This window comes from Oncorhynchus masou, chromosome 19 (assembly GCF_036934945.1).
Source record: "Oncorhynchus masou masou isolate Uvic2021 chromosome 19, UVic_Omas_1.1, whole genome shotgun sequence".
Taxonomy (NCBI): domain Eukaryota; kingdom Metazoa; phylum Chordata; class Actinopteri; order Salmoniformes; family Salmonidae; genus Oncorhynchus; species Oncorhynchus masou.
Genome location: NC_088230.1, coordinates 31,838,993 through 31,866,864, shown reverse-complemented (window position 1 = coordinate 31,866,864; position 27,872 = coordinate 31,838,993). Strand labels below are relative to the sequence as shown.

Here is a 27,872-nt window from a genome sequence, read left to right as displayed (position 1 = left end):
CAGCCAACCTGGATGCTGTCTTGAAGGTGGTGACATGATTGTTTCCAGCTAATGCTGCATTTATAACCACGTGTGATGGTGGTAATTGCCAGTAAAGTCACAAAATCGAGTTGGATGCAGTCACGTGCTTTAAACTTGTTGAGACACGCGGATTGGCTAATGGAAAACAAGCTGCGTCTACCATAAACTAAAAGCACAGATATCATGCTGGTGAACCATGTATAGTTTTCTTTCTGTTTTTTTATAAATAATGTTGTTTTTTAAATTTAATTTCCGAAAATGTTGATATCGAGGTCAAATCCTTAGTAGGTAACATCAGAGTTTAGCCTGTGGGAGAAGTCGGAGCTCAGTGATGATATAGTAATTACCAGTGGGTCGGCCGTTCTACTAGAATTTCCCCAGTCGTATGTGGCAAATACCACCTTCCCACTTGGTTTTGAACGCAGCATAAATAAGCAAATCCATTCTGGCCAGAGCTTCGACATTCAAGTTGATGTTTGTTCGGATCCATAAAGTCATAACAAAACCAGTCATTCATTATTTTACACAACTTTTCTTATTACGGAATCTCCGAACAGTCACTTCTAAAATGTCTTTCCAGTACCCACATGCTTACCGTGACGAGGCAGTTGTAAGTAACATGCTAACTAGCTTGCTAGCTAGTAGTAACCAGTAACAGCTAGCTAGACATGTCGCTTTCAAGTGAATGGTGAGGAGCTAGCCACTTGCTAGCTAGCTTGTTCTTTATTACCCAGTGAGTGTGTCATGCACCTCTACTTAGTTGGATAGCTTCAGGCTACTACAATAACTTAATTAGTGACGTTATTTGAACAAATGAACATATCAACCGAGTTCGCTAACTTATTTTGTAGCAAAGCTAGGTCAAATAAATGAGCCAGCTAGCTAGGATTTTGTTAGCTTTATTTCATGTTAGCTGCTAGCCATGCTTAGGCTGGCTAGTTAGCAAGCTAACCTTGCCTCTTGTCCTTTTAGCTTAGCTAGTTATCACATACCAGCCAGCAGCAAACGATGAATGATCAAAGTTGTCTGACTGCTGGCGCACATTCTGGATTTCACCGGCTGGTTATTTCTGACAGGCAGATGACTACCATGGTAACAAGATTCCTGACCCGTACAGTTGGCTGGAGGACCCAGACAGCGAGAAGACGCAGGTAAATGCTATCTTTCATGTCACTCCAAATACGGTGTGTAATTTCAGCACCACTGGCTCAAGGAATGTTGTGGCAACGTTACCAGCACGTTTGTCAGGGAGTTCTTAGTCAGTGCCAATATGGTGACAGAAATTCACATGAAATTTATCTAGGTATAAAGTTAATTGGCCAATGTGGATTGTGTGCCACTGTCAACTCCTTTCCACAATCAAGGACAAAGACCCACGTCTGTATTGTCTAACAGATATGGGACAGTCAAGCCACTAACTCGGCATATACCTAGAATGTCCAAACATACAGTTGACACAGGCAGCTGCTGAGTTTCCGAGCTGGCAGTGACTCTTCAGACCAAAAAGTTATATAAAGAATATCGTTTATTTTTGAACATAAAAGATGGTAAAAATACCAGCAAATCAACTGCAAGTGATTTTTAATTTAGGAAATCTGTTCCAAAGTATTCCCACACATAATAAAGATATGTGATTGTATATAAATGTAAGGTTTGAAATAATTCTGTTTTAGTTCATTATTATATCGGTTTGGGCTTCTTGCGGTCAATTTGCAGTCTACAAATGATTTGTAATTATGTTCCGGTCCCCGACCATCCGCTCATGAGAAGTTGATGATCCCTGAGCTACTGACACCGTATATCAGTGGTTCCCAAACTTGTTTCACCCATCGCCCCATTTTGATATATGAAAAGTCTTGTGACCCACACATGTGAAAAATTATGTAATTAACAGCCAACAAGTTAACTTTTTTAATTGGATCTATGAGAATCAATTGCAAATTAGTCTGACATAATTTCTCCTATCTCACGTCCACTAATGAGATGGGTGTGCTTGATGCGTGTTGCGTCGGAGCTTCTCGAAGTCAGGGGGCCTGGTCGACAGTGCGCCCTCATCTCTCCTGTCACATCCAACCTGGATCGATATTTGTCTTTAATGCAGATGAGAGCACTGAATCAGCGTACCATGAGTTTTAATGCTAGGCGGGAGACAGAACAGTATTCCCTTTGACTCAGGAACCTAAACTCTTCCATAGTGACCCGTGAATGCATGGTCTGCAGCATTTGACCACATGACAGCTTGATCAACTGTTAGGTTCCACTTACCGGCATGTTAACTAATCCAGGATCACAGTCAAATGAATTTTGCTGATTCGGTCACTCATATGTAGAATATTTTGCATTAACCCCCTTTCTAAATATTTCTTACATAGGCAAGGAGACACACATTTTCTTTTCATTACACAAAGTTATTTTTTATTTATTTATTTACATCCATTGTGAATGACAACAGTTCCTCTCTCAATTCCAAAAATCTTTTCAACACTCCCCCTTGATAACCACCAAGCCTCGGTGTGATATAGAACATTGTCCTTCTCTGATCCCATATCTCTACACACAGTCCTTCTCTGATCCCATATCTCTACACACAGTCCTTCTCTGATCCCATATCTCTACACACAGTCCTTCTCTGATCCCATATCTCTACACACAGTCCTTCTCTGATCCCATATCTCTACACACAGTCCTTCTCTGATCCCATATCTCTACACACAGTCCTTCTCTGATCCCATATCTCTACACACAGTCCTTCTCTGATCCCATATCTCTACACACAGTCCTTCTCTGATCCCATATCTCTACACACAGTCCTTCTCTGATCCCATATCTCTACACACAGTCCTTCTCTGATCCCATATCTCTACACACAGTCCTTCTCTGATCCCATATCTCTACACACAGTCCTTCTCTGATCCCATATCTCTACACACTGTCCTTCTCTGATCCCATATCTCTACACACAGTCCTTCTCTGATCCCATGTCTCTACACACAGTCCTTCTCTGATCCCATGTCTCTACACACAGTCCTTCTCTGATCCCATGTCTCTACACACAGTCCTTCTCTGATCCCATATGTCTACACACAGTCCTTCTCTGATCCCATATCTCTACACACAGTCCTTCTCTGATCCCATAGGTCTACACACAGTCCTTCTCTGATCCCATGTCTCTACACACAGTCCTTCTCTGATCCCATGTCTCTACACACAGTCCTTCTCTGATCCCATATCTCTACACACAGTAGTTTTGTGAACAGGTGTGCACGATGTAGTTTACGATCGAAGTTAGCTGCTGCATATCTCAGAGTTCTGCACTCAGATCTTTTTCCACAGGTCGCTTTCGGTGTATCCATTCTAGCTCAGTGAGTGTATCATACAATGCGTCCATATGGCAGAGGGAGACACATTCATAACTAGAATGCAGAGGCCGTCCCGCCATAGATGTAGACCCATCCTGTGGAAAAGCCCACTATTCAATCCCATGGAATCTGTTTTTCGTCAATATAGCCATGCAGCACACTGAACATCCCCTGTGCCGTTTCATGCCCAGGAATCGTGAGACAGAACAATATGTCCTCTTAGAGAGCACCTGTCGTGAACAAAAGTCAATGCGTGGGCATCTCGGCCCTCACAGCTAAAATCCATTTGGAGAGGGTAGTTTTTGAGTCGTTCAGTCATTTTCCTCTTGATTGCTAGCCATAGCATAAAATGTTAGTTTCACATTGTTATCTGACAGAAGTATTGATGTGAGTTTCTGTGCCTATGCCTCCCCACACATTGTTTTCACCATATCAATTGCGGCCGGTAATACCAGTCTCTGCAATAGTGTGTGGTTTCTTTGCGTAGTGGGCTGAGCCATTCACAGTGGCCTTTTCCCACTACCAAAGGGTGCTCTCTGGTTGAATTTTTACTTTTATATTTGAATAATTTTCATTTAGGTTTTTAAGGTTAATCACATTAAAATGATTTTGAGAGACAAAGACAATTATTAGGTATTTTTACCAGGATTTTGGAAATTCTCCCACAACCCCATTTTCATATCAGGCGATCCCTATTTTGAGATCAGCTGCGTAGATGTTGCAACAAGCCACACCTTCTGTGAGTTAGTGGTCATTGCAGTGGTGTTAATAAACTCAGAAAATTAACATCCTCTCACAGTCAACTGTGTTTATTTTCAGCAAACTTAACATGTAAATATTTGTATGAACATGGCAAGATTCAACAACTGAGCCATAAACTGAACAAGTTCCACAGACATGTGACTAACAGAAATGGAATAATGTGTCCCTGAACAAAGGGGCGGTCAAAATCAAAAGTAACAGTCAGTATCTGGTGTGGCCACCAGCTGCTTTAAGTACTGGAGTGCATCTCCTCCTTGTGGACTGCACCAGACTTGCCAGTTCTTGCTGTGAGATGTTACCCCACTCTTCCACCAAGGCACCTGCAAGTTCCCGGACATTTCTGGGGGGAATGGCTCTAGCCCTCACCCTCCGTTCCAACAGGTCCCAGACGTGCTCAATGGGATTGAGATCCGGGCTCTTCGCTGGCCATGGCAGAACACTGACATTCCTGTCCTGCAAGAAATCACACAGAACGAGCAGTATGGCTGGTGGCATTGTCATGCTGGAGGGTCATGTCAGGATGAGCCTGCAGGAAGGATACCACATGAGGGAGGAGGATGTCTTTCCTGTAACACACAGCGTTGAGATTGCCTGCAATGACGACAAGCTCAGTCATTGCTTTCCTGTGACACACCACCCCAGACGATGACCGACCCTCCACCTCCAAATCGATCCCGCTCCAGAGTACAGGCCTCGGTATAACGCTCATTCCTTCGATGATAAACGCAAATCTGACCATCACCCCTGGTGAGACAAAACCGCGATTCGTCAGTGAAGAGCACTTTTTGCCAGTCCTGTCTGGTCCAGCTACGGTGGGTTTGTGCCCACCGGTGAGGTCTGGTGAGGACCTGCCTTACAACAGGCCCACAAGCCCTCAGTCCAGCCTCTCTCAGCCTATTGCGGACAGTCTGAGCACTGATGGAGGGATTGTGTGTTCCTGGTGTAAAACTGGCAGTTGTTGTTGCCATCCTGTACCTGTCCTGCAGGTGTGATGTTCAGATGTACCGATCCTGTGCAGGTGTTGTTCCATGTGGTCTGCCACTGAGAGGATGATCAGCTGTCTGTCCTGTCTCCCTGTAGCGCAGTCTTAGGCGTCTCACAGTACGGACATTGCAATTTATTGCCCTGGCCACATCTGCAGTCCTCATGCCTCCTTGCAGCATGCCTAATGCACGTTCACGCAGATGAGCAGGGACCCTGGGCATCTTTATTTTGGTGTTTTTCAGAGTCAGTCTAAAGGCCTCTAGTGTCCTAAGTTTTCATAACAGTGACCTTAAAATTGCCTACTGTCTGTAAGCTGTTAGTGTCTTAACGACTGTTCCACAGGTGCATGTTCATTAATTGTTTATGGTTCATTGAACAAGCATGGGAAACAGTGTTTAAATCCTTTACAATGAAGATCTGTGAAGTTAATTTGTAAAAATCCAAATATCTTTGAAAGACAGGGTCCTGAAAAAGAGACGTTTCTTTTTTTGCTGAGTTTGTCTTGTGTTTCTTCCCAGGCTTTTGTCAATGCTCAGAACCAGCTGACGCTGCCCTACCTGGACCGCTGTGAGGTGCGGGATCTGTTCAAGGAGCGCATGACGGAGCTCTATGACTACCCCAAATACAGCTGCCCCTTCAAGAGGGGGAGCAGGTGAGATGGAGAGAATGAAAGAAAGGGAGACTTGAGGCGGTACATGGAGGTTTTAGACTTTTCTCAATTTGTCTTTCCGTGATTCCTTACATCCTATCTGCCTCGTTCTCAACTGTAGTGGAGGAGGAGGTCCAAGCTTCCTCATGTACCTTCTGGTCCAATGCATTTTGAGAAGGAAGCAAGGAGAGAGGACTTGAGGCTAGATTAATTGAGGATGAGCCTAAATATAGCCTTCCCCTAAAGATGGGAGACTTGTCTTTTGGGTAGTTTCGTTCCTTGGCTTTGTGCTGACACTCTATCCCCCCTCTGCAGGTATTTCCATTTCTACAACACGGGCCTCCAGAACCAGAGTGTAATGTATGTTCAGGAGAGTCTAGAGGCAGAGCCCACAGTCTTCCTGGACCCAAACACTTTCTCTGAGGACGGGACTGTCGCTTTACGAGGTGAGGAATGGAGACAAGGTCAAGCAATGCTCATTATGATGTAGAATATTGTCCTGTTTGTAATACTGTACAGATGACGGTTTCCTTCACGGCGTGCGTTTCTGACATCACGTTCTACTGTACGGAACAGCCTAGAATCTACCAGTATACTGTATCACCCTTTACGCTGCACTGGCATGTTTGGACATCTACCGCAGTTGCTGGAAAGGACCATGGGAAAGTGAAATTATAAGCCAGTACAGCTTGTGTTGGCACTAAAATACAGTAACTACTAGAACCAGCCAATGACGTGTATATAAACACAATTTTTATTTCTGTTATTTATATTTACAATGCATTCTAAATGAATATATTCATCACTATTCACAATGCATAATACATGAATATATTCATCACTATTCACAATGCATAATAAATGAATATATTCATCACTTCACAATGTATTCTAAATGAACATATTCATCACTATTCACAATGCATAATAAATGAATATATTCAACACTTCAATGTATTCTAAATGAACAAATTCATCACTATTCACAATGCATAATAAATTAATATATTCAACACTTCACAATGCATTCTAAATGAACGTATTCATCACTATTCACAATGCATAATAAATTAATATATTCAACACTTCACAATGCATTCTAAATGAACGTATTCATCACTATTCACAATGCATAATACATGAATATATTCAACACTTCAATGTATTCTAAATGAACAAATTCATCACTATTCACAATGCATAATAAATGAATATATTCAACACTTCACAATGCATTCTAAATGAACATATTCATAACTATTCACAATGTAAATAACGTGAATGGTTCCTCTGACCATGCGCTACTTGTGTCCCTCAGGTTATGCTTTCTCAGAGGACGGCGAGTACCTGGCATATGGCACCAGCGCCAGCGGCTCTGATTGGGTGGAAATGCACTTCCTGAGGGTGGAGGGGGCCGTGGCCCTAAATGACCGGCTGGAGAGGGTGAAGTTCAGCTGCATGTCCTGGACCCATGACGGCAAGGGCCTCTTCTACAACTCCTACCCCAAGCAGGAGGGCAAAAGTGACGGTGAGGGGATGTTTGGATATTTAGAGGGGAACTAGTTTGTTCCATTTAGTTTTAGTTAAATGTATGAACACATTACTCTCCTCTTCTAGGCACTGAGACGTCCACGAACCTGCACCAGAAGCTCTACTTCCACGTGTTGGGGACCCCCCAGTCTCAGGACTGCCTGTGTGCCGAGTTCCCCGAACACCCTAAGTGGATGAGTGGGGTTGAGGTGCGCTGCTGGACTTGGCTAGACACTAAACAGACCGGGACTTGACTGTCTCGTATCTCTTAGACAATGCAGAAATGGTTCTTATCTTTAGTCCAAGTACCATTTTGAGGAGACATAACGTGTATCCTAATATCTATCGTTCTCCTGAAGTACACCAGTCTTCTCCCTTTATGTCCATAGAGGGAAGTGGACAGCACAGAATCTGACTTGTAGTTCTTGTCTTATGTCCCTGATATTTAGAATCCTGATTATAGTGTCATAATGCCTCTAGTCATCCGTGTAGGTTTCTGGTTGATTAGCGCTAGCGGCACAGTGTTGTATTAGCATTCTGAAAGGTGTCCGTGTGCGATCTCACTCCAGGTGTCAGATGACGGGCGCTACGTACTGCTGTCCATCAGGAAGGGCTGTGACCCGGTCAACCGGCTGTGGTACTGTGACCTTCAAACCACTCTTCAGGGTATCACAGGTACCATGCACACCACAAAGATCAGTCTCTCTCTTTAGTCTCCTTAACGCATAAGCACCATCCACTGACCGGCCACCATATTTGTTGTAGGTTATAGGCTTTGACTTGATGTGTTGTCAAGAACATCCACTATAGATTGTGAATGGCTTGTATTGTCAATGTCTTGTGTTGTGAATAGGGTTGTGGCGATTATGAAATTTCGTCAGCCGGAGATTGTCAAGCAAATAACTGGCTGTCTCATGGTAATTGACTGTTAATTAACATTGTCACATTTAGCAACTCCTGGCTTCCACAGACCTTTGGAACATCTACATTTTAAAAAGTCTAAGAAATCCATTATTTTAGACGGGTCTAAAGAAACATGATATGAAGAACATTTCCGAAGGACCGACTAGCTTACTCTGAGTTGTCCTTATGTTAGGTCTGGCTATGCCAAATGGCTGTAGGCTACACTAGTTCATTTAGCAGACAATATTTGCTTAGAATTCTGTGGCATCGGGGCCTCCTGAGTGACGCACTGGTCTATGGGACTGCATCGCAGTGCCACTAGAGATCCTGGATCGAGTCCAGGCTCTGTCGCAGCTGGCAGCGACCAGGAGACCCATGGGGCGGCGCACAATTGGCCCAGCGTTGTCTGGGTTAGGGGAGGGTTTGGGCGACAGGGATGTTCTTGTCCCATCGCACTCTAGCGACTCCTGTGGCGGGTTGGGCGCAGTGCACTCTGACACTGTCGCCAGGTGTACTGTGTTTTCTCCGACACATTGGTGCGGCTGACTTCCAGGTTAAGCGGGCATAATGTCAAGAAGCAGTGCGGATTGGTTGTGTTTCGGAGGATGCACGGCTCTCCACCTTCGCCTCTTCAAAGTCCGTATGGGAGTTGCAACGATGGGACAAGATTGTAATTACCAATTGGATACCATGAAATTGGGGAGAAGAAAATAGAATGGACCATTATCATGCCTCAAAACAGGGGCAGCGGAAAATAATTCCTGTCATCTATGCACTTAAATAGCAAATGGATGTTTTTCCTGTGGTTAACTTTCATTCCAGCCATGTAGGCTATACTCCTGTTGTAAAGAGACGCAATATGCTTAATATTAGGAAAGTTGATAAATCAATATAGAAGGCTTAGCCTATAGAAAGCCTCCATTAAAAAGACCATCCCATCAGCTATCTCTGTTTTCTCACACAATTGCATAGTCTATAAAAAATGTTGCTCAACATGAGCTCATGCTTGAAGTGTTTGATCAGATTTTCGGGGGCGGCAGGGTGGCCTAGTGGTTAGAGCGTTGGACTAGTAACCGAAAGGTTGCAAGATCGAATCTCCGAGTTGACAAGGTAAAAATCTGTCGTTCTGCCCCTGAACAAGGCAGTTAACCCACTGTTCCTAGGCCGTCATTGAAAATAAGAATTTGTTCTTAACTGACTTGCCTAGTTAAATAAAGGTACATTTTTAAAAATGTACCTTTTTAAAAATTGATGTCAGAGTGCTGAGTGCCAGGCAGTTAGTAAGTTTGGTAGGATATGAAGGACCATCAGCAGCATCAGAGCTTGGAGAAGTTTAATTACTGTGACTAAACGGCCTTCGTGACTTGGGACTGCAGGTTTGGCGGAAATATGGTCACCGTAACAGCCCTAGTTGTGAATGTCTTGTGAATGTGTTATGACTGTCTTGCGTTGGCTATGTCTTGGTTGGCCCTCCCCATATGTTGCCTTAGTAAGAGTATTTGTTTAGTTGACTGTAGCTTAGTTGAAGATGCCAAGTTTATCTCTCTCCCCTCCAGGCCTGTTGCCGTGGGTGAAGCTGATAGACAACTTTGATGCGGAGTACGAGTATGTGACCAACGAGGGCACGGTGTTCACCTTCAAGACCAACCTGGTGGCCCCGCGTTACCGTCTCATCAACATCGATTTCGCCCAGCCCGCCCAGGCCAACTGGAAGGAGCTCATCCCCCAGCACGACAAGGACGTCATCGGTAGGTCACAGACTGAATGAAAGGAGAGGGTTTTACCAACATAATATGCTAACTTTATAGCTCGACAACAAGAATATCCACTAAAAAGGAAAAAGTAATGTCCGCTGTTTTCTGCGCTCAATAAGTCATGTTTTAGAATAGCTAAAGGTGAATTGGATAATTTGGTAATCACTTTTTGTGATAATCACTTTTTGGCAGTAGGAGCAAACAGTGAAGACATGCAGTGACTTCAGAAAATATTCATACCCTTTAACTTATTACACGTTTTGTTGTTACAGCCTGAATTCAAAATGTATTTTCTCACCCATCTACACACAATACCCCATAATAACAAAGTGAAAACATGTATACATTTATTGCTCATTTATTGAAAATGCATAAATATCTCATTGACATTAGTATTCGCGCCCCTTCGCTATGCACCCCAAATTAATCTCTGGTGCATCCAATTTCTTTTGATCATCCAAATGTCACTACATCTTGATTGGAGTCCACCTATGACCAAATAATGTTTGGACATGATTTAGAAAGACAAACACCTGTCTATATAAGGTCACACAGTGGACAATGCACGTCAGAGCAGAATCGATACCATGAAGTCCACTGAACTGTCTGTAGATCACGAGAATTGTGATGAGGGTATAAAACGATGTCTAGAGTGTTTCCAAGAGCACATCATTGGGGAATGAAAGAAATATGGAACTGCCTGGTCGGGCGGCCAGCTCTAAACTGAGCAATCGGGCAAGAAGGAACTTGGTTAGGGAGGTGACCAAGAACCCAATGAACACTGACAGAACTACAGAGTTCCTTGGCTGAGATGGGAGAACCTTACAGAAGGATAAGTCTCTACAGCACTTCACCAATCTGGACGTTATGGGAGAGTGACCAGATGGAAGCCACTCCGGAGAAAGGCACATGCCGGCATGCCTGGAGTTTGCAAAAAGGCATGTGAAAGACCGAGCATAAGGCAAAACATTCTGTGGTCTAAAGAGCTAAAAAAAAAGGAAACTATTTGGCCTAAATGCAAACTGCTCTGGAAGACAACAGGCACAGCACCTCACCTGTCTAACAGCATCCCTATTGTGAAGCATGGTGGTGAATGGAGCCAAATCCTTGATGAGAACCTGCTTCAGAGTGCAAACAACCTTAGACTGCGGCGAAGATTTACGTTCCAACAGGACAATGACCCCAAGCATACAGGCTTCAGAACAAGAATGTGAAAGTCTTTGAGTGGCCCAGCCAATGCCAAGACTTGAAAATCTGTAATAAACAAATACCTTAAGATTGATGTTCACCATCGCTCCCCATCTAATTTAAGAGCTTGAAAAAATCTGCAAGGATTAGCGGAAGAAAATCCCCAAATCAAGATGTGCAGAGCTGATGCAGACGCACCCCAGACGGCTCAAAGCTGATGCAGACACACCCCAGACGACTCAAAGCTGATGCAGACACACCCCAGACGACTCAAAGCTGATGCAGACGCACCCCAGACGGCTCAAAGCTGATGCAGACGCACCCCAGACGGCTCAAAGCTGATGCAGACACACCCCCAGACGGCTCAAAGCTGATGCAGACACACCCCCAGACGGCTCAAAGCTGATGCAGACACACCCCCAGACGGCTCAAAGCTGATGCAGACACACCCCAAGACGGCTCAAAGCTGTAATCGCTGCCAAAGGTGCTTCTGCAAAGTATTGACTCGGGTGTGAATACTTATGTAAATGAGATTTCTGTATTTAATTTTCAATAACATTTCTAAAAAACATGTCATTATGGGGTATTGTGTGTAGATGGGTGAGATTTGGATTAAATACCTTTTTGAATTCAGGTTGTAAACACAACGAAATGTGGATTTAGTCAAGGGGTATGAATACTTTCTGAAGGCTCTGTAACAGTTTATATTTACAGTTGGTTTAAAGCTGGTCCTAACAGGAAATAACATCTATATTCTGTCTAGGAATACTCTGTCTAGGTGATCATGGTTTTTAAACTTTTAGATTGACTAACCCCCGTCTTGCACTCCCCCTCTCCAGTGTTTGCCACCTGTACCTACAACAGCCTCCTCTTTGTGTGTTTCCTGCACGACGTGAAGAACGTGCTGAAGATGTACCGTCTGAGCTCGGGGGAGGAGCTCAGGACCTTCTCTCTGGACGTGGGCTCTGTGGTGGGCTTCACCGGACGCAAGAGAGACTCTGAGATCTTCTACTACTTCACCTCCTTTCTGTCGCCAGGTATCAGAGACAGAGGTGTGGTGTCATGGGGCCAGAGGTGTGGTGTCATGGGGCCAGAGGTGTGGTGTCATGGGGCCAGAGGTGTGGTGTCATGGGGCCAGAGGTGTGGTGTCATGGGGCCAGAGGTGTGGTGTCATGGGGCCAGAGGTGTGGTGTCATGGGGCCAGAGGTGTGGGGTCATGGGGCCAGAGGTGTGGGGTCATGGGGCCAGAGGTGCGGGGTCATAGCACACACACACTCTGTGGTGGGCTTCACCGGACGGACACAAGAGGGAATTAGAGGGAGACGTGGATACACGAATGCTGGCATGGGCATACACACATACATGCACCAATGCACACACACACGCATTCACAAATGCGCACACAGACACTCAAAAACTTTCAACAACTTCACCTCTTTCCCGCCGCCAGGTGTCGCTCATGCTATCAGACAGTCTCATACAGATTCTTGCAGGAGTCCGTATGGATCTTCTATCATACTGCAGTGAAAGTGACAAGTCAATGACCTGTCCTCTCCCTGTCTTTGTCCTGTTGTCCAGCCATCATCTACCACTGTGACCTGACCAAGGAGCCCCTGCAACCCCACGTGTTCCGCGAGGTCACCGTCAAAGGCTTTGACCCCTCCGACTACCAAACCACTCAGGTAAGATACCTACAACTGACTCAAAAACAAAAAATTTTTTGATTCTGTTCTTTTTCCCCCCTGCATTCTGAACAGCCAAAAAGCCCACGGAGTCAGATATTTCAAACCACCTTTGTAGGTAGCTTGAAATCAGATACAAATCTTATTCTTGGTAACGTGACTTATCTGAACGGTCAAATTAGATTTATGTTCCCTCAAGTGGTTTGTAGACTGTTATTCGGCATATCTCGTTTCTTACTGGCTACTCCGTTGACAGTTTGACAAGAGCGTGTGGTAGTCAATTAGTTTGTTTACCAACAAATTTTACCTTTATTTAACTAGGCAAGTCAGTTAAGAACAAATTCTTATTTTTAATGACGGCCTGGGTTAACTGCCTGTTCAGGGGCAGAACGACAGATTTGTACCTTGTCAACTCGGGGGTTTGAACTTGCAACTTTCCGGTTACTAGACCAACGCACTAACCACTAGGCTACCCTGCCGCCCCAGATTAGTGAACGCTCTAGAAAACTAAACAGCTACCTAGCTAGTTGACTGCTGTAACTAGACAAAATAACTTGTTTTAAAAGTTGGATTATATTTTGCGGCTTTTAAAGTGTTCTCAATTTGTCGGGGCATGGGAGTGGGAGGTGCCAAGCTTTCCACAGGGATGCTGGCCCATGTTGACTCCACATGCTTCCCACATGCTTCATGTTGGCTGGATGTCCTTTGGGTGGTGGACCATTCTTGATACACATAGGAAACTATTGAGCATGAAAAACCCAGTAACATTTCAGTTCTTGACACACACCGGTGTGCCTGGCACCTACTACCATACCCTGTTCAAAGCCCTTTTGCCTATTCACACTCTGAATGGCAGATGTACACAATCCATGTCTCAGTTGTCTCGAGGTTTAACAATCCTTCTTTAACCTGTCGTCTCTTCATCTACACTGATTGATGTGGATTGAACAAGTGACATCAATAAGGGATAGCTTTCACCTGGATTCACTTGGTCAGTCTGTCATGGAAAGAGCAGGAGTTCCTAATGTTTTGTACACTACATTATGCTATACAAATTAAAAAGAACGTTGCCCCTTCATCTGTCCTTGCGGTGGATATGTTTGACCAATTTTTAGGCTAAAGATGAAACATTGGTCAAATATATCGACAGGAAGGAGCGATGAGTATGCCAATAGATTTTCTTATGTATAGTTTTATCTTCTGTTCAGCACCTCTCCTAAAAGGTCTTCTTTATTTAGATGGTTATCTATACTAATACAAACCACCAGAATTGACTGATATCATCTTTGTGTTTTCACACCAACAAGCACCTGTATCTGTGTGTCCAGGTATTCTACCCTAGTAAGGACGGCACAGAGATCCCCATGTTCATCGTCCATAAGAAGGGCCTGAAGCTGGACGGCTCTCACCCTGCCTTTCTCTACGGCTACGGAGGGTTCAACATCTCAATCACTCCCAGCTACAGGTACCACCAGCAGGTCACTTCCCCCAGCTACAGGTCACTTCCCCCAGCTACAGGTCACTTCCCCCAGCTACAGGTCACTTCCCCCAGCTACAGGTCACTTCCCCCAGCTACAGGTCACTTCCCCCAGCTACAGGTCACTTCCCCCAGCTACAGGTCACTTCCCCCAGCTACAGGTCACTTCCCCCAGCTACAGGTACCACCAGCAGGTTACACTGGATGTATCATTCAGTTGCTACATGTAATGATGTCGCTTTAATCTTGATTTCTTCTTTTAATTTTCTCATGATGTATTGTGTAATGTTGGAGTCACTTTTATTGTAAATAAGAATATAATTGGTTTCTTAATACTTCTACATTAATGTGGATGCTACCATGATGACGGATCATCCTTAATAAATCGTGAATAATGGTGAGTGAGGAAGTTAAACGCACAAATATTATACCCCTAAGACATACCAACCTCACAAGCTTTATGGAATCATTGCTTGCTAAGAATATGGGACCAAATACTAAACTTTTGACTACTTTAAAACATATTAATTGGGGGGGGGGGGGGGACTATGTACAAAGAGTGAAGTAATTTCTTAACAGTTCACCCGATAGGAATGAAAATAAAGCTGACAGTCTGGATTTGAAGTGATACAATGACTGAGGTTAAAGTGCAAAGTGCTGGGGTACAGAGCTCAGCAACAACAAAAATACTTCACTGTCCCAATAATTATGGATGGCACTGTGTATCATTTGACATTTAGGGCCATTTAAGATAACATTATTTGCAGGCACAATTGTTATATATAGCACCATTTTTCAAATGACTATCTTGTCTTGGCTCTTCTACATGATGCTTTGTATCTACCTGGACTTGTATGGACTGAGGAAAGGAAATAAGGTGATGTTCAGACTGAGGAAAGGAAGTAAGGTGATGTTCAGACAGAATAGAGGAAGTAAGGTGATGTTCAGACAGAATAGAGGAAGTAAGGTGAGGTTCAGACAGAATAGAGGAAGTAAGGTGATGTTCAGACAGAATAAGGGAAGTAAGGTGATGTTCAGACAGAATAAGGGAAGTAAGGTGATGTTCAGACAGAATAAGGGAGTAAGGTGATGTTGAGACAGAAATAAAGGAAGTAAGGTGATGTTGAGACAGAAATAAAGGAAGTAAGGTGATGTTGAGACAGAAATAAAGGAAGTAAGGTGATGTTCAGACAAAGGGAAGTAAGGTGATGTTCAGACAGAATAAGGGAAGTAAGGTGATGTTCAGACAGAATAAGGGAAGTAAGGTGATGTTCAGACAGAATAAGGGAAGTAAGGTGATGTTCAGACAGAATAGAGGAAATAAGTTGATGTTAAATGTTGTTTCCCAGTGTATCACGGCTGATCTTTGTCCGACACATGGGAGGAGTCCTGGCTGTGGCCAACATCAGAGGAGGGGGGGAGTACGGAGAGACCTGGCACAAAGGTAACAAATCCAATTTATTTATATAGCCCTTCTTACATCAGCTGATATATCAAAGTGCTGTACAGAAACCCAGCCTAAAAACCCAAACAGCAAGCAATGCAGGTGTAGAAGCACGGTGGATAGGAAAAACTCCCTAGAAAGGCCAAAACCTAGGAAGAAACCTAGAGAGGAACCAGGCTATGATGGGTGGCCAGTCCTCTTCTGGCTGTGCCAGGTGGAGATTATAACAGAACATGGCCAAGATGTTCAAATGTTCATAAATGACCAGCATGGTCAAATAATAATAATCACAGTGGTTGTTGAGGGTGCAACAGGTCAGCACCTCAGGAGTAAATGTTGGCTTTTCATAGCCGGTCATTCAGAGTATCTCTATCGCTCCTTGTCTCTAGAGAGTTGAAAACAGCACGTCTGGGACAGGTGGCACGTCTGGTGAACAGGTCAGGGTTCCATAGCCGCAGGCAGAACAGTTGAAACTGGAGCAGCAGAACAGCCAGGTAGACTAGGCACAGCATGGAATCATCAGGCCAGGTAGTCCTGAGGCATGGTCCTAGGGCTCAGGTCCTCAGAGAGAGAGAAGTAAAGAAAGATAATACTCCAGATATAACAGACTGACCCCAGCCCCCCGACATAAACTACGGCAGCGTAAATACTGGAGGCTGAGACAGGAGGGGTCAGGAGACACTGTGGCCCCATCTGATGATACCCCCGAACAGGGCCAAATAGGCAGGATATAACCCCACCCATTTTTCCAAAGCACAGCCCCCACACCACTAGAGGGATATCTTCAACCACCGACTTACCATCCTGAGACAAGGCCAAGTATAGCCCACGAAGATCTCTGCCATGGCACAACCCAAGGGGGGTCGCCAACCCAGACCGGAAGACCACGTCAGCGACTCAACCCACTCAAGTGAAGCACCCCTCTTAGGGACGGCATGGAAGAGCACCAGTAAGCCAGTGACTCGGCTCCTTTAATAGGGTTAGAGGCAGAGAATCCCAGTGGAGAGAGGGGAACCGGCCAGGCAGAGACAGCAAGGGCGGTTCGTTGCTCCAGAGCCTTTCCGTTCACCTTCACACTCCTGGGCCAGACTACACTTAATCATATGACCCACTGAAGAGATGAGTCTTCAGTAAAGACTTAAAGGTTGAGACCGAGTCTGCGTCTCTCACATGGGTAGTCAGACCATTCCATAAAAATGGAGCTCTATAGGAGAAAGCCCTGCCTCCAGCTGTTTGCTTAGAAATTCTAGGGACAATTAGGAGGCCTGCGTCTTGTGACCATGGTGTACATGTAGGTATGTACGGCAGGACCAAATCGGAAAGATGGGTAGGAGCAAGCCCATGTAATGCTTTGTAGGTTAGCAGTAAAACCTTGAAATCGGCCCTTGCCTTAACAGGAAGCCACTGTAGAGAGGCTAGCACTGGAGTAATATGATCAAATTTTTTGATTCTAGTCAGGATTCTAGCAGCCGTATTTAGCACTAACTGAAGTTTATTTAGTGCTTTATCCGGGTAGCCGGAAAGTAGAGCATTGCAGTAGTCTAACCTAGAAGTGACAAAAGCATGGATTAATTTTTCTGCATTTTTGGACAAAGTTTCTGATTTTTGCAATGTTACGTAGATGGAAAAAAGCTGTCCTTGAAACAGTATTGATATGTTCGTTTAAAGGGAGATCAGGGTCCAGAGTAACGACGAGGTCCTTCAGTTTTATTTGAGACGACTGTACAACCATAAAGATTTAATTGTCAGATTCAACAGAATATCTCTTTGTTTCTTGGGACCTAGAACAAGTTTAAAAGTAGGAAGTTTGCAGCCATCCACTTCCTTATGTCTGAAACACAGGCTTCTAGCGAGGGCAATTTTGGGGCTTCACCATGTTTCATTGAAATGTATAGCTGTGTGTCATCCGCATAGCAGTGAAAGTTAACATTATGTTTTCAAATGACATCCCCAAGAGGTAAAATATATAGTGAAAACAATAGTGGTCCTAAAACGGAACCTCGAGGAACACCGAAATGTACAGTTGATTTGTCAGAGGACAAACCATTCAGAGACAAACTGATATCTTTCCGACAGATAAGATCTAAATGAGGCCAGAACTTGTCCGTGTAGACCAATTTGGGTTTCCAATCTCTCCAAAAGTAACACACACTGCCCCTCTCAACTCAATTCCCTCTGTGTGTTTTATGCACTTTTACACACACACTCACACATTGATCTCTCTCTGTGTGTTTTTCTCCAGCGGGCATGCTGGCCAAAAAGCAAAACTGCTTCACAGACTTCCAGTGTGCAGCAGAGTACCTCATCAAGGAGGGCTACTCGTCCCCCTCCAAACTCACCATCAACGGAGGGTCCAACGGAGGCCTGCTCGTGGGTTCGTTGCGGAATAACGACATCCCTTTTTCTTGTTGATGCTTTTAGTCATTGACCTGAAAACCAACCATGACACTTTCCTAAGCTAACAGTTTTGTTGACATCGGAATGTCTGTATATACAACGATTTTGTCTTACTCTGTCTGTGTGTTTATCTCCTTACCTGTGTGTGTGTCTCTGTGTCTCTCGCTGCCTGATAACGTGTATCTGTCCCGCCCTCTGCCCCCACAGCAGCGTGTGTGAACCAGCGGCCAGAGCTGTTCGGCTGTGCCGTGGCCCAGGTGGGCGTCATGGACATGCTCAAGTTCCACAAGTTCACCATCGGCCACGCCTGGACCACTGACTTCGGCTGCTGTGAGGTCAAGGAGCAGTTTGACTGGCTCATCGAGTGCTAGTGCTACACTTCCCTAAGCCTAGCCTGGTTCCAGGTCAGTTTAGCTTTGTAGCCAACTTCTGTGGTGGTTGTCATGCCATTAACCATAGGTGTTCGCTACACAGCATAAACAAATCTGGAACCTGGCTACATTTAGCCTGTTTGGGATATTAACATTACTCTTTCAGTATTCCAGAACCACGTCAAATGCATGTTAAGTTCTTTCCCAGGCTTGTGCTCACTTGATTTAGTGTAACCCCAAAAGTGCAAACGTCAAGTGCAGCTATTTGACATACAGAGCATTCGGAAAGTATTCAGACCCCTGGACTTTCTTCACATTTTGTTACATTACAGCCTTATTCTACAATAGATTAAATAAAAACATGTCATCAATCTACACACAATACCCTGTAATGACAAAGAGAAAACAGGTTTAGAATTTTTTGCAAATGTTTTAAAAATACACCTTATTTACATAAGTATTCAGACCCTATGAGACTCGAATTTGAGCTCCGGTGCATCCATTTTCCATTGATCATCCTTGATGTTTCTACAACTTGATTGGAGTCCACATGTGATAAATTGATTGGACATGATTTTGAAAGGCTCACACCTGTCTATATAAGGTCCCGCAGTTGACAGTGCCTGTCAGAGCAAAAACCAAGCCATGATGTTGAAGTAATTGTTTGTGAGCACCGAGACATGATTGTGACGAGGCACAGATCTGGGGAAGGGTACCAAAACAATTCTGCAGCATTGAAAGTCCAAGAACACAGTGGCCTCCATAATTCTTAAATGGAACAAGGTTGGAACCACCAAGACTCTTCCTAGAGCTGGCCGCCTGGCCAGACTGAGTGATCGGGGAAGAAGGGCCTTGGTCAGGGAGGTGACCAAGAACCCGATGGTCACTCTGACAGAGCTTCAGAGTTCCTCTGTGGAGATGGGGGGGGAATTCCAGAAGGACAACCATCTCTGCAGCACTCCACCAAACAGGCCTTTATGGTAGAGTAGCCAGACGGAAGCTACTCCTCAGTAAAAGGCACTTGACTGCCCGCTTGGAGTTTGCCAAAAGGCAAATAAAAACTCTTAGACCATGAGGAACAAGATTCTCTGGTGAAACCAGGATTGGTCTGATTGCCAGACGTCATGTCTGGAGGAAACCTGGCACCATTCCTACAGTGGCAGGTACTTGGAGACGAGTCAGAATTGAGAGAAAGATGAACGGAGCAAAGTTCAAAGAGATCCTTGATGAAAACCTGCTCCCGAGCGCTCAGGACCTCCGACTGGGGGTGAAGGTTCACCATCCAGCTGGACAACAACCCAAAGCACACAGCCAAGACAATGCAGAAATGGCTTCAGGACAGGTTTCTGAATGTCCTTGAGTGGCCCAGCCAGAGCCCGGACTTGAAACCGATCGAACATCTCTGGAGAGACCTGAAAATTGCTGTGTAGCGACGCTCCCCATCCAACCTGACAGAGCTTGAGAAGATCTGCAGAAAATAATGGGAAAATCTCCCCGAATAACGATGTGCCAAGCTTGTAGCATCATACCCAAGAAGACTTGAGGCTGCAGTCGCTGCCAAAGGTGCTTCAACAAAGTCCTGAGTAAAGGGGCTGAATAGTTATGTAAATGTCTTATTTCATTTTTTAAAATTTTCAATACATTTGCAAAAATGTATAAACTGTTTTTGCTTTGTCATTATGGGCTATTGTGTGTAGATTTGATTTCATTTTATTTTCTAAGTTCATCAATTTGAGAATAAGGCTGTGAAGTAACCATGTGGAAAAAAAAGTCAAGGTGTGTGAATACTTGAGGATTTCACTGTATCTATTTGCTCCATGTTTGGTGTATTAAAACCTGTACACAATACTTTCACCATACATCATCGTCCCTGTAGAAATCTGTAGTTGGTGAACATCATCGTCCCTGTAGAAATCTGTAGTTGGTGAACATCATCGTCCCTGTAGAAATCTGTAATTGGTGAACATCATCGTCCCTGTAGAAATCTGTAGTTGGTGAACATCATCGTCCCTGTAGAAATCTGTAGTTGGTGAACATCATCGTCCCTGTAGAAATCTGTAATTGGTGAACATCATCGTCCCTGTAGAAATCTGTAATTGGTGAACATCATCGTCCCTGTAGAAATCTGTAATTGGTGAACATCATCGTCCCTGTAGAAATCTGTAATTGGTGAACATCATCGTCCCTGTAGAAATCTGTAATTGGTGAACATCATCGTCCCTGTAGAAATCTGTAGTTGGTGAACATCATCGTCCCTGTAGAAATCTGTAGTTGGTGAACATCATCGTCCCTGTAGAAATCTGTAGTTGGTGAACATCATCGTCCCTGTAGAAATCTGTAGTTGGTGAACATCATCGTCCCTGTAGAAATCTGTAGTTGGTGAACATCATCGTCCCTGTAGAAATCTGTAGTTGGTGAACATCATCGTCCCTGTAGAAATCTGTAGTTGGTGAACATCATCGTCCCTGTAGAAATCTGTAGTTGGTGAACATCATCGTCCCTGTAGAAATCTGTAGTTGGTGAACATCATCGTCCCTGTAGAAATCTGTAGTTGGTGAACATCATCGTCCCTGTAGAAATATGTAGTTGGTGAACATCATCGTCCCTGTAGAAATCTGTAGTTGGTGAACATCATCGTCCCTGTAGAAATCTGTAGTTGGTGAACATCATCGTCCCTGTAGAAATCTGTAATTGGTGAACATCATCGTCCCTGTAGAAATCTGTAATTGGTGAACATCATCGTCCCTGTAGAAATCTGTAATTGGTGAACATCATCGTCCCTGTAGAAATCTGTAGTTGGTGAACATCATCGTCCCTGTAGAAATCTGTAGTTGGTGAACATCATCGTCCCTGTAGAAATCTGTAGTTGGTGAACATCATCGTCCCTGTAGAAATGTCCTCTTCTCCCTCCAGGTACTCCCCGCTCCACAACATACGCGTGCCCGAGGGGGAGGGCGTCCAGTACCCCGCTGTCCTCCTCCTCACGGGTGACCACGATGACCGAGTGGTCCCCCTACACTCCCTGAAGTACATCGCCACACTGCAGCACGTGGTGGGCCGCTGGTCAGGTCAGAGCAATCCACTGTTCATCCACGTGGATACAAAGTCGGGCCATGGCGCCGGAAAGCCCACCAGAAAGGTCATCCAGGAGGTGGCCGACACATACGCCTTCATCGCCCGCTGCCTCAGCCTCTCCTGGGTCAAATGAAGAGGGGGGGGGGGTTCCCTGGAAGTCTGTTTCTAGGGGAAGTGTCTCTATCGGTGTCTTAGAAGTTTCTTACTCGTTCTCGTTATTTTTTTAAAATGATCACTAATCTTTTTGTTCAGCTGTTCTCCTTCCTTCATCATCACTACTGATTTATTCCTGAGCAGTAATCAATCTCTTCCTACCCGGTTGTCTGGCCTGTATTAACCACCCCTCTCTCTCTAACTGGTTCTCCCTTCCCAGTGTATGCTTGCTTTGGGCATGGGCTCCAGGTCAGCCAGACTATAAAGTTACCCCCCCACCCCCATGGGCCAGCCCCAGGACTTACCCCCGGTCTCCACTCCTCACCTCTCTTTCAAGCGATTCACTATATAGATCTAGAAGAAGAAAAACACATCTCTGAATAAGCTTTGTTGTACAATTTAAAGGTCAAATCCACTGCATTTAAAACAGTCAAATAATTTAATGAATTTAGAGTTTGTGTAATTATACCGAGGCTGAATATATTCCTTCCACAACCATAAGACCCACTAATCATTACTTCATCAAAATAGTTGTACCTGCTTTATTTTCTTCTATAATCACGGATCTGGCTTTCAGGTGTGTCTATAAAAATGAACTTTTTGTTGCAAATGTAACCATACCCTGAGAATACCCTGACTAACTGCTTGCCCTCAAACTCTACAGACACAGTGATTCCTGGGCTCTGTCCTGAGCTCTGGCAGCTCCATCCGCTCATAGCGGGACTGGAAAGCATAATCATACACATTCACTAATAATGTAGCAGGTACTCTAGAAAATGAACACCGGTCTCAAGCACAAGGACACGTGCTAGTTAGTGCCCAGCTAATATTTATATTTCTAGTTCAGCAAACTTGGATCGAGGTATAATTTCACTAGCTCTGGATTCAGCTAACAAGGAGAACAGGTAAAGTGTAATGAACTGTCCATCTCCAACTGTTTGAACAGCATGCTAGCCTGTCCACTTTGTTCAGATGTTGGAATCAAGTGGCCTACTTTATCTCTGAATGAAAACGAGATGACAATTCCTTCATTGTTTTATGCTTATTGCACATTTATAAAACAGACTAGACAGCTGGTGTAAGTCTTTATTTTACTAAAATACTGCTAGTGATATGTGGTACCATAATGAGCTTGCGACAAACTGAGCGTTCATTTTCCAGGTGAAGGTTCATTGGTAAATTTGTTTTAGTAGTGTCTGCTCTGCTCAAAATCTGATGAGTTGAAACATAAACAGGGTTTCATTAGAAAGGTTCATTTCTCTATTACAGTATAATAATTTCTCCATGTGTTGTGGTGTCCATATGATCCATTCTGTTGGACCAAACCTCAAATGCAAATAGAGAGTTGAAACCGTTTGTCAGTGAAGAAGTGGTGATCTCTCATCTTTATTGTTGTGTGTGGTAGGGGCTTGGGAGAAAGAGGCGAAGCCAGAGGTGTCACTCCAATCTCCAAGCCCTATGCGCTTATTTTGAACTTAAGCTTGTCACCTGCCTTCCCGCCTTTGGGACAACGACTCCCATTGTTAAGGTGGAAACATGAGCATCTAGTCATTATATACAGATATCTGGTGTAAATGTACACAGCACAGAAGGAGTGAATGAGACGAAGAGGACATAAACGCTCATAAAAACAAAGAATATGAAAAAACTTGGACCAGCCTCAGGACTTACCCCTGTCTCCACCCCTCACCTCTCTGGCCCCAGACTCCCCTACCAAACCTCCCTCTCTTCCCCTATGAGCCAGCCACAGGACTCACCCCCCTGTCTCCACCCCTCACCTCTCTGGCCCCAGACTCCCCTACCAAACCTCCCTCTCTTCCCCTATGAGCCAGCCACAGGACTCACCCCCCTGTCTCCACCCCTCACCTCTCTGACCCCAGACTCCCCTACCAAACCTCCCTCTCTTCCCCTATGAGCCAGCCACAGGACGTACCCCCTGTCTCCACCCCTCACCTCTCTGGCCCCAGACTCCCTACCAAACCTCCCTCTCTTCCCCTATGAGCCAGCCACAGGACGTACCCCCCTGTCTCCACCCTTCACCTCTCTGGCCCCAGACTCCCCTACCAAACCTCCCTCTCTTCCCCTATGAGCCAGCCACAGGACTCACCCCCCTGTCTCCACCCCTCACCTCTCTGACCCCAGACTCCCCTACCAAACCTCCCTCTCTACCCCTATGAGCCAGCCACAGGACTCACCCCCCTGTCTCCACCCCTCACCTCTCTGACCCCAGACTCCCCTACCAACCCTCCCTCTCTTCCCCTATGAGCCAGCCACAGGACTCACCCCCCTGTCTCCACCCCTCACCTCTCTGACCCCAGACTCCCCTACCAAACCTCCCTCTCTTCCCCTATGAGCCAGCCACAGGACGTACCCCCCTGTCTCCACCCCTCACCTCTCTGACCCCAGACTCCCCTACCAAACCTCCCTCTCTTCCCCTATGAGCCAGCCACAGGACTCACCCCCTGTCTCCACCCCTCACCTCTCTGACCCCAGACTCCCCTACCAAACCTCCCTCTCTTCCCCTATGAGCCAGCCACAGGACGTACCCCCCTGTCTCCACCCCTCACCTCTCTGGCCCCAGACTCCCCCACCAACCCAACCCCAGGACTTGCACCCCCCCCCCATGAGCCAGCTCCAGGACTCAGCTCTTCCTCATGAGTCATTCTCCTGTATTGTCTCTCTAATAGGTAAAACCTTGTTAAAGTGTTAGTTCAATGTTGAGAGATGGGTGATACATGGTTGGACTTAACTTGAACTGTATAGTTTTATCAGCCTAGAGGTCAAGGATCAAGTCTGCAAAGGTCCTCAGTCGGGGAACATGAGATGAAATGGCACCCAATTGGTGCTCCCCCTACCACCACAAACACGGACAATTGTATGTGTTTATCAATTGGAAGGCTGTTTGTCAGTAGGTTATTGATTTCAGCACTCTTCAGTGTTAGCGTGAATGATGATAGATTTAGGTCGTTTTGTGTTTAGGAGGACTAATGCAGAGAGTGTGTGTGTGTGTGTCTCTGATATTAATTTCTACCTCTTGGCATGCTGATTGTTAGTTTACCTAATAAAGAGACATAAACAACAACAATGTACTACAATGCCACAACTTCAATAAAGTGTTTTTTTGAACAGTGCTTTTTTTGTTGTAACTCATTACTTCTCACCACTTTATGGACCTCGGGTATAAACTTCTAAAATGTATCCAACACTTCTTGACACATCAATTATTGTACTCATTTGACAATATCTTCCATACAGCCATTATGAAAATGCTAATCTGATGAATGAGGTCCCTAGGAGAGTCACCAGGGACAACGGGAAATACTACCATGGTGAGATGTGTTTGTTACAATCATTGGATAGTTCATATTATAGAGAGCAATAGTAATGTCTCTTGTAGGCTGTTACTCCTCCATGGTTCGTTGGACAAAGCCTATGGAGTTTTGGCTAAACTCAAAATAAGGTCTGTGGTAAACAAACATTTCTATGAGAATCTTCAGCGAATGTCACTTTTTGTGAATTTTATGTTTCCCAACTTATAAATTAGGATCTGTTCCTTGACTTCTTCATATTCTCAGAGGCCTAAAGATATGGGGTACAGTCTTCTGAGCTGCTCCCAGGCCAGCTATTCCTTTTTGGTTGCTTGGGCGACACAGATCCAGGGTGAGTCCCTATCACTTAATTTATTTCAATGTATTTATTTAGCCGGGATAGTCCGCTCAGTCAAACTTGCCAGTTGCCACTTTACCAGAGTCCTCTTCGCTCCTCTCTGTTGATTCCAGTCCCGCTATGAGCGGATGGAGCTGCCAGAGCTCAGGACAGAGCCCAGGAATCACTGTGTCTGTAGAGTGAGGGCAAGCAGTTAGTCAGGGTATTCTCCCCTGTTGTGAGCTCCTCTGTAAATAGTGACTGACTACAGTCCTGAGGGCTGGTGTTCTGTTCCTTTACCACTAGTAGTATTAGCAGGGAGAACCAGAGCAGTGAGGAGGCAGGGTTAGGGTTAGTAACCAGGGCAGTGAGGAGGCAGGGTTAGGGTTAGTAACCATGGCAGTGAGGGGTTAGGGTTAGTAACCAGGGCAGTGAGGAGTCAGGGTTAGGGTTAGTAACCAGGGCAGTGAGGAGGCAGGGTTAGGGTTAGTAACCAGGGCAGTGAGGAGGCAGGGTTAGTAACCAGGGCAGTGAGGAGGCAGGGTTAGCAACCAGGGCAGTGAGGAGGCAGGGTTAGCAACCAGGGCAGTGAGGAGGCAGGGTTAGCAACCAGGGCAGTGAGGAGGCAGGGTTAGCAACCAGGGCAGTGAGGAGGCAGGGTTAGCAACCAGGGCAGTGAGGAGGCAGGGTTAGTAACCATGGCAGTGAGGAGGCAGGGGGAGCAGCTCTGACTGCACACCCTCACCCAAGAGGCCTCTGAGGATTTGAAAAAGTCAAGAACTCTTAGAAGTTAACATAATTTTGAATAAATATAAAGTAGATATCTTAAAGGCCCAGTGCAATCAAAACTCAGTTTTCCTGTGTTTATCATATATTAATATCGTACAACAGCTGATGAAACTAACACTAAAATTGTGGATTTTTTAAAATCAGTGTTTATTTTCTGGTTGAAAATACAATCTCCACAGAACATTCTAATCAGCAGGTTTGCATGGGCGGGAGTTTCCGCTTTCCACGATGACCTCACCATACCGTAAATTGGTTAATAGACCAATACAAAAGATAGTTCCATACCTCTCTGCCAATAACAGCTAGTTTTCACTTTTCCCCTCCCAACTCCCAGACAGAATCTGATGTGAAAGAAACTGGAACGGTGGATGCAAATGCCTAGTAGAACTCTGCTATATTGATTTCACCTAGTCTGTGTTTTCACATCCGTGCAGATGAAGGAGATGAGAGATAGATAGGACTCATTATGGATATAATCTATTTGACCATGAATAGTGCCATTGAGGGCTTCCACCATTTTAAGTAGTTGACTGGGTGGGGATTGTTATAAGTTGGGAGCAATCAGCCGATGAAGAAGAAAATGTACAACTTTTAAAATGAAGAAAGCCTCAATGTCGATGCCCATGCTGTCACTGACAATTATTGTATGTGAATAATTTGTCAAATGTTGTTATGCTCTGTAGTGTCTTATATGCCCATGGGGGGCTGGGCACCGGCAGGTGTATGATACTCAATCACAAATAAATGCACAGATACAAAGATGAGTTCTCTATCTCTGAGAGGGAAGGAAGCCATTATGGAAATTGGCCGGTAGGAAGCAATGTATTACGTATGGCTTCTGTCAGACATTCGTTCTGCTACATTTTTCTAATGTTTCCAGGTTCAAACACTTTGTGCTCCTCTAGCGTTTCCAACCACATTTTGTATTTAAGAATGAAGAAATTACAGTCAACATTTATCACTAGACCTTTCGTTCATGTAAACACTGAAGAACTGTTGACTGATGTGTTGGTTAGAGTTTATTATTTTTCAAATACAAGATGTGCAATACTTGATGTAAATGTTGAAAGAGCTGATTGGAACTGTTAAACTCTACATCAGAACGAGGCTATTACACTTTTTGGATCTTCTGAGATCCCTTACATTTCACCAGTGTTGGAGTTTCTTCATGTTCACAGTGTTTTTCTCCATATACCTGGAAATACACACTACATTTCTTTCAAGTACATTTTCTATTAGCCAAGGATGAATGGTCACTAACTCCTTTCTCTTGGCAAAACCCCACCAACGTCACAATCCTGGATACTTACGACATTGTTGTAAATAGATGGGATATGCTGTTCAATGCACCTTTTCTGTATTTTATACCCACATATTTGATCTGTTTAAAAAAAACAAATCAGTATTAAACTTTCTCTGTGGGACTATTAGATGGAACATAATAGAATGGCTTGTTGTGGGAGTTTACATGCGAGATCCAAAGGGAAATTACCCAACATGTCAACAGCATGTAGCCTAGGGTAGCCTAGTGGTTAGAGCGTTGGACTAGTAACCGGAAGATTGCAAGTTCAAACCCCCGAGCTGACAAGGTACAAATCTGTCGTTCTGCCCTTGAACAGGCAGTTAACCCACTTTTCCCAGGCCGTCATTGAAAACAAGAATTTGTTCTTAACTGACTTGCCTGGTTAA

The 27,872-nt window shown here is 44.7% G+C and overlaps 1 protein-coding gene across 3 annotated transcripts; it reads left to right on the top strand.

Moving 5' to 3' along the window:
• The first annotated feature begins 446 nt into the window (after positions 1-446).
• LOC135506178 (prolyl endopeptidase-like) lies at positions 447-24,880 on the top strand. Of its 3 annotated transcripts, none has more exons than XM_064925657.1 (15): positions 447-631; positions 1,098-1,172; positions 5,645-5,778; positions 6,091-6,221; positions 7,094-7,303; positions 7,393-7,514; positions 7,875-7,980; positions 9,765-9,956; positions 11,990-12,187; positions 12,729-12,832; positions 14,161-14,297; positions 15,659-15,753; positions 17,996-18,127; positions 18,358-18,514; positions 21,435-24,880. In XM_064925657.1, the coding sequence occupies exons 1-15, from the start codon at positions 494-496 to the stop codon at positions 21,727-21,729; spliced, it is 2,226 nt and encodes a 741-aa protein (XP_064781729.1). In that variant the 5' UTR covers positions 447-493; the 3' UTR covers positions 21,730-24,880. The 3 variants fall into 3 exon arrangements, with proteins under 3 accessions (XP_064781729.1, XP_064781730.1, XP_064781731.1); XM_064925658.1 differs by having other exon boundaries at positions 18,358-18,480; positions 21,435-21,677; XM_064925659.1 differs by having other exon boundaries at positions 18,358-18,554; positions 21,435-21,519.
• The last annotated feature ends 2,992 nt before the right edge of the window (positions 24,881-27,872 follow it).

Excerpts from the sequence above, each read along its gene's own strand:
- LOC135506178 (XM_064925657.1), top strand. The coding sequence starts at position 494 with ATGTTTGTTCGGATCCATAAAGTCATAACAAAACCAGTCATTCATTAT. Across the intron at positions 7,981-9,764 it reads CACTCTTCAGGGTATCACAG|GCCTGTTGCCGTGGGTGAAG; the intron begins GTACCATGCACA and ends TCTCCCCTCCAG. Across the intron at positions 12,833-14,160 it reads CCGACTACCAAACCACTCAG|GTATTCTACCCTAGTAAGGA; the intron begins GTAAGATACCTA and ends CTGTGTGTCCAG.